The sequence below is a fragment of the Quercus suber genome, unplaced genomic scaffold (genome assembly GCF_002906115.3).
Source record: "Quercus suber isolate HL8 unplaced genomic scaffold, Cork oak 2.0 scaffold_235, whole genome shotgun sequence".
In the NCBI taxonomy this organism is placed as follows: domain Eukaryota; kingdom Viridiplantae; phylum Streptophyta; class Magnoliopsida; order Fagales; family Fagaceae; genus Quercus; species Quercus suber.
The window spans coordinates 572,017-579,149 of NW_027069692.1; the positions used below are offsets into that span (position 1 = coordinate 572,017).

General features: G+C 35.1%; 1 protein-coding gene across 1 annotated transcript; it reads left to right on the forward strand.

Moving 5' to 3' along the window:
- Positions 1 to 862: 862 nt before the first annotated feature.
- Positions 863 to 3,130, forward strand: LOC112011340 (uncharacterized). Its single transcript, XM_065780439.1, has 3 exons — positions 863 to 2,006; positions 2,247 to 2,686; positions 2,786 to 3,130. The coding sequence occupies exons 1-3, from the start codon at positions 863 to 865 to the stop codon at positions 3,128 to 3,130; spliced, it is 1,929 nt and encodes a 642-aa protein (XP_065636511.1).
- The last annotated feature ends 4,003 nt before the right edge of the window (positions 3,131 to 7,133 follow it).

Below are 7,133 nucleotides of genomic sequence, written 5' to 3' on the forward strand. Positions count from 1 at the left end.
GAGCCCTATAGTGGCGTTTTTATGCCCTATACTGACGTTTTAAAGCCCTATAGTGGCGTTTTTCTGCTAAATTTTTTTATAACTCCATTTTTAAGCCCTATAGTGACGTTTTTAAGTCCTATAGCGGCGTTTTCTGAACTCGAGTTTTTAAAACTCGATTTTCACTTGGATTTTTTTTACAAATCAAGCCTCAAAAACTTGATTTTTATCATGGAACTCGAGTTTTAAACACTCGAGATGCTAGTTTTCAAAATTCTTTTGCAACGTGACAATTAACTAAATTTTTTAATATTTATTGTTATTTAGAAAAAAAATTCCTAGTTATTTGCAGTCCCAGAAACAGTCCCTAGGACAGAAAACCTGTGAACAAGAAAAAGTTTAGCCGAATTTTTTTTTTTTTTTTTTGGCTTTTTGGCTGTGACTGTGTGACTGTGTGTAACTGTGTTTGTGACTCTCTATATAGATAAGAGAGATAGAGAGATAGAGAGAGTAGAGTTTGTAGTTGTAGGGATTAATTTTTTCTTTGTTGACTGGTAGTTGGACATAATAGGGACAACCAGACAAGGGGAGTTGGGGGTTGGGCAACGGACAAAACAAAAGGTAAAGTTAAAGACAACTTTACCCCTTTTTTTTTTTTTTTTTGTAAGGTCAATTAGTGTCGGCAGTGGCCAGTGGGATTCATTGGGTTAGTGGGTCAGTGTTAGAAAGAGGGAGACAATCAGAACACACAAAGACATAAATAAAGGCAGATCAAAGACAAAAAGAAAAAAACAAATCATATATTATAGAAAATTGTCACACAAATTTAAGAAAATAATGGTGATTCTTATTTTATTTGTAGATCATGAAAAAATCAACTACAATGCTTGATTTTTTCAAAAGAAAATGTTCAACTTCAAATTCTTCCAAAGTCAACGTGGAATTGCCAACAACTAATGTTGCTATTCCAATTCCAGAAAATGTGGATGTTCCAATTCTGGAAAATGTCGATATTCCAATCTCTCAAACACAATTTCAAAGAATTGACCTTGATTCTTTGGATTATGATCCCAGAACATGCAAACAAATATGGGAATATCATGTTAATCAACGTGATGAAATTCGATGGGCTTACATTAAAAAAGGCCCGCACCAACCTCCTTTAGGGACATTCAAAAAAAGTGGAAAGCGCAATCGTAGCTTTCAAGCTTCTTGGTTTAAAAATAATTCAAAATGGCTTGAATATTCTCCTACAACAGATGTAGCTTATTGTCTACCTTGCTTTGTCTTTCATAATCCAAATGGGGTTGTGGGACAACAAAATGCATTCATTGTTGGTGGATTTAGATCTTGGAAAAAAGTTGGGGGCAAAGATTGTTATTTTCAAGGTCATATAGGAAAAGATTCTAACTCAGTTCATAGAGTTGCCGAGCAAATGTGTAAGGATTTGATGAACCAATCGCAGCATTTGCAAAGGGTAGTTGATTATTTCACTACTGAACAAATTACAAATAATTGGTTGCAACTGAAGGCCTCAATTTTTATTGTCCGGTATCTTGCCTTTCAAGCTATAGCTTTTAGAGGTAATGGTGAAAGTTTTAGTTCATTAAACTGTGGGAACTTTTTTGAATCATTGGGTATTGTGACTTTTTTTAATGAGAAGATTGTTGTAATAATAGAAAAAGCTCCCAAAAATGCAACCTACACATCACCTAGGATTCAAAAGGAAATTTTACATGTTTTCTTAGCCAAAGTGAAGAAGGCCATTCGGGAAGAAATTGGTGATGCAAAGTTTTGCATAATGGTTGATGAAGCTCGTGATGAGTCCATGAAAGAGCAAATGGTTGTGGTCTTTAGATATGTTGATGTAGAAGGCTTTGTGAAAGAATGTTTTTTTGGGTTTATTCATGTTGTTGACACTGCGGCTTTGACTCTAAAGAAGGGGATATATTCATTGTTATCTCAACATTGCTTAGATATACAAAATATTCGAGGGCAAGGATATGATGGAGCAAGCAACATGCGAGGTATGTGGAGTGGATTACAAGCTTTGATTTTGAATGATTGCCCATATGCTTACTACATCCATTGTTTTGCACATCACTTACAATTGGCATTAGTAAAAGCATCAAAATAAGTTGTTCCCATTAGTCATTTTTTTCTTACATTGCTTTTTCTGATCAGAATTGTTAATGCTTCATGCAAGTGTCATGAGCAATTGAAAGTTGCCAATGCTAATGAAATAGCATGTTTTATTGATCTTGAAGAGTTTGAGACTGGAAGTGGACTTAATCAAATTGACACTTTACAACGACCTGTAGAAACATGTTGGAGTTCACATTTTAGATCAGTTTCTAACTTATTAAGGATGTTTACTTCAACTGTTGAAGTTTTGCAAAATATAATTGATGATGCAATTGATGGAGAACATCGGGTAGAAGCAGAGTCAGCTTATGATGGTTTAACTTCATTTGAATTTGTCTTCATCTTGCATCTTGAGAAGGAAACTATGGAGATCACTGATAAACTTTGTCAAGCTTTGCAAAGCCAATCTCAAGACATTTTAAATGTCATGCATTTAGTTTCATCTACTAAAGCACTAATCCAAAAATTTAGAGATGATGGATGGGATGGCTTACTCACCACTGTGATATCATTTTGTGAGAAGCATTGCATTGATGTCCTGGATATGAATGCTCGTTATGTTGTGAGGCGAGGTCGGGCTCGTAATCAACAAGATAACGTTACAAATGAGCATCATTATCGAGTAAATATTTTTTATGCTACAATAGATTCTCAACTATAGGAACTAAATTATCGGTTTAATGAAGATGCAATGGAGTTATTTAGGCTTAGCTCAGCTTTAGAACCTCGAGAGGCATTAAAATCTTTCAGAAGTAGTGATCTTTGTTTGTTGGTAAAGAATTTCTATCCACAAGATTTCACAGATTATGACAAACAAGTGTTGGAGAAGGAGCTTTATCATTTTGAGCATAATGTAGTCCAGGATCCGGAGTTCAAAAAATTGAAAAGTTTATCTGAGTTATCTCAATGGTTAGTGAGAACTAGAAATTCAGAATATTACAAACTTGTTTATAGAATGGTGAGACTTGTGCTTACTCTTCTAGTTTCTACTGCTACTACAGAGTGAGCATTTTCAGCTATGAACTATGAAAGTTGTCAAAACTAACCTTCGAAACAAAATAGAAAATGATTTTTTGACGGACTCTTTGATGTTATACATTGAAAAGGATATAGATTCAACATTTAGTTTGGATTCAATCGTAGATGATTTTGAAGATTTGAAAGAGTGTCGAGTTCCCTTTTCATAGATGATTGTATAAAGAAACAATAGTGTTTCGTGTATTTTGTTTTTGTTAGTAGATGATTGTATCTTAATATATTAAGAAACAATGATTTTTTGGTATTTGTCTTGGTTGTTAGTTTATTAATAATATATGGATGTGTATTTGAAAATTTTTTTTTTCGCTTATCTCCGACCCCCCAACTTAAAATCCTGCGTCCGTTCCTGGTTTGTCACTACTTTTCATTGAATAAATAATTAAATATTTTGGTCCCATGTGTTTCGTGAAGTAACATTCCAATATGTGTGAACTATGAACTGTATTATCACGTTGATGTATGTAGAATAAAGTGATGCGTAGATATGTGTCTTTCGTTGTTTTGTCTTCCGCGCGCAGTGATTGGATGGACGAAGTGAAAGTGAAAAACATGTGTTTTTGGCTTAAATAAGATAAATAATGTGACTATTGTGAATCAACAACAATATAATGATAATAATACAACTCGTACCGACTGAAAATATGGGGTCTCGCCCGGGAGGCTGGAGCAGGTAGGATAGTGCTGCTATAGTAATGCCCAAATAAAAAGTTACACTGATCGCCTCCTTCTACTCATTCTTTTTTTACCAAATATATATATATATATATATATATATAGTTATTGCTGTTCAATTTGTGGGCTTATGGAGTTATATATATGGGCTCTTGTGCCGTATCTAGCAAGAGTGTTTGGTAATGATCTGAGTGTGCTTATGTCCATGTCTTTATGATATCTAGGGGCTTTCATGGATTATTCATGGAAATAGAACACTGAGATTCTCAAAATGATTATACTATTAGAGATGCATGAGTTAAGTGTTCCCTTATTCATTGTTACATTTTTTTTTATTGCAAATTTCTTGGAAATTAAATTAAATAATTCTGAGTGACCTGTTTCAAAACCCCATCAAGCCCTTAGAGCATTCGCACTGAGACTTCTAAATGGCATATGTAGGACAACTTTACAATTTTCACACAAAAACCAAGCTTCATCCGGAATTCTAAAACTCAATCGTTGCAAAAAATTTTCCAATAAGAATTGCATTGTAGCTCAATTCTAAAACGAAATATTAGTTCTTTATGCCATTAGTCCTCTCTCTTCCTTCAGTCCTTTCTCCCTCACTCCCACTCTATCTCTTCGTCTCCCACTCCCTGTTTCTCTTAGTGTGCAGTGGTGGCCTGTTTATGGTGGATCTCGGCGTGGCAAGATCACGATGGTGGTGTTTTTTTCTGCAAAGTCCCTTTTCCTCTCAGTCCGCACTCTTTCTCGTTCAAGGCTTGCACCGAAGCTGGGTTGGGTTCGTGGTTTAATCTGGGCATGGTGGTGGGCTGGGATCAGTTGATGGTGGGTTTGGATCGGCGTGGATCAGAGCTCCGATGGTGGGTTTGATGGTGGATAGGCGTGGGTTTGATGGTGGATAGGTGTGGATCGGTTGAGGTGGGTTTGACAAAGGTTTGAATTGGAGCTCTGATGGCTTTGATAGTGATTTTTTTTTTAATGGGTTTGACCGTGGATTGCTTTGTGTGTGTGTGTGTGTGTGTGTGTGTGTGTGTGTGTTCCTTTTTTTTTTTTTTTTTGGGTGTTGACGGTAGATTATGGGTTGTTGGTGGTGGTGGTGTTAGGTTTGTGTAGTGCAGCGATGGTGGACTTGTGTTGCATTGTAAATGAGGGTGATTGTGGGATATATTATTTTATTGGGTAGAAATATTATTTTAATGAGTAGGATAGGAAAATAAAAGTTGGGATGCTGGGAGTATTGTAAAATTGTATCGTATGATTGATAAAGTGGCTTTTTGAGATGGTAAAATAGGATGTGATAGAATTCCCGGATGTGAATGCTCTTACATTGTTTCCACTATATTCTCTCAGGAGAGGGTTTTTTTTTTTTTGAGATAATTATAACATACTGCTAATCTTGCAGCTCAAATCCTTCCCCCCCTTAAACCTTCAAGCACTTTATGCATGAAGAGATGTCAATTCAGTTATAATGCCCTTAGCAAAAATAAATAAATTAATAAATATTCTCAAGAGAGTTTAACAGGAAAATATGCATCTTCTGCATTTAATTTTCTTTACACAATTCTTTCAATGATCCATCCCTAGTTCTTTATGAACAAAAAGGTTCTTATCTATCATAAATGAACTTAAATAATATAATTTTAATATATATGTTATTTATCATTAAAATGCATTTGTGCATGAATAAATGATTTTAGTCATGAAATTTATTTTGAACGGGAAAAGACTATCAATAAGTTAATCAATTAATAGGTGAGCTTTGTTTGTATAAAAATTAACTCCAAACATATAAACTCTGCTCTAATTCAAATGAACTAATATTGAATTTTCAATATATACTTTATTGCGTTCGAGTTCGCTTACTGTCCTACCATAGGAAGCTTTAATTACCATTCTAAGAGCATCTCCAGCAGTTTTAGCAAATTTTTGTACTGTTTGGAGAATGAATAGTGACATTTAGCTTTTACCTTCCCACTTTTTCAAATACACTTCTAACAGATTCTCTATCCCATTCTTTATCTCATTTAAATATTATTTCATCATTTATTCTTCCTATATATATTCCCAACAATTATATTTTTTAATGAAAAGTGTTATATTTACAACATTTTTTGCAATACTTTCACAACAAAATTTATGTGGAAATTTGTTACTAGTTCTAATTTGAACTCACCACTGAAATTATTTTTTTTCTCACCAATATTAACTAATAACAATTTGTTACTTAAAATTTATTATGAAAATATTGTGGTAGAATTTCTTAATTAGGATTTTTTATTCTTTATATTATTTTTTATTCTTTCATTTCATTCTCCTCCACACATGTGTCCTCTATCCCCCTTCTTTTATTTCTTTTTCTCCTCTAGAACCTTCCAGCAACATCATTTGCTCTTCACATCAGAGCAAAGAGAGAGATAGAGAGACAGAGAGAGAGAAGAAAGGCTGGGAGATCGGCGTTCACATAAGAGAAGAGAGAGAGAGAGAGAGCAGAGAGCAGAGAGATCACAAACACAAACCCACCACCGATGACAGCCCAATCCTAACCACCAACACAAGCACGGCCCAATCCCAACCATAAACACAAACGCCGTCGTATCCGGACCACAAACACAAACACCTTCACCAATCCCGACCACAAACACAAACACATCCCGATCTTAACCCAAACCCACATTCGGAAACCCCAACGACCCACCACCACCAATAGCAACAAAACGACCCACTCCACCACATCACCACCAAAATACCCAGCAAGGATCGGAATTGATTTTGAGGAAGGAACCGTTTGGTGGATGCGTGAGTACCATGGAGGCAGTGGTGAGAGCTTCGGCCACCACCATTGAGGCACTGCCAGTGGAGGCCGGTTGAGCTTGGGCCTCCACTGCATCTCTAGCATCTCCATCGCCGCTCGTCGTCCTCCCTACTACCAGGCTGGGTCAGATCGGCTTGTTCTTCTTCTTCTTCTTCTTCTTCTTTTCTTTCTTTTTTTTTTTTTTCATATTTTTCTTGTTCTGATTCAACTTTATTTTATAAGAATTGGAATTTGTTTTGTGTTCTGTGTTTGGATTATGTGAGAAACGGGGTTAGATCAGCTTTTTTTTTTTTTTTTTTCATATTTGTTTGTTCTGATTCAACTTTATTTTAAGAATTGGATTTTGTTTTGTGTTTTGTTTTTGGATTAATTCTTTTGCTCATGAACAGGTCTCTCTCTTTTCTCTTTTTTTTTTCTTTTTTTTTTTCTTATTTCATTTGGTTTATGAGAAAAAAAGAAGCAATGGCAACCAAAAAAAAAA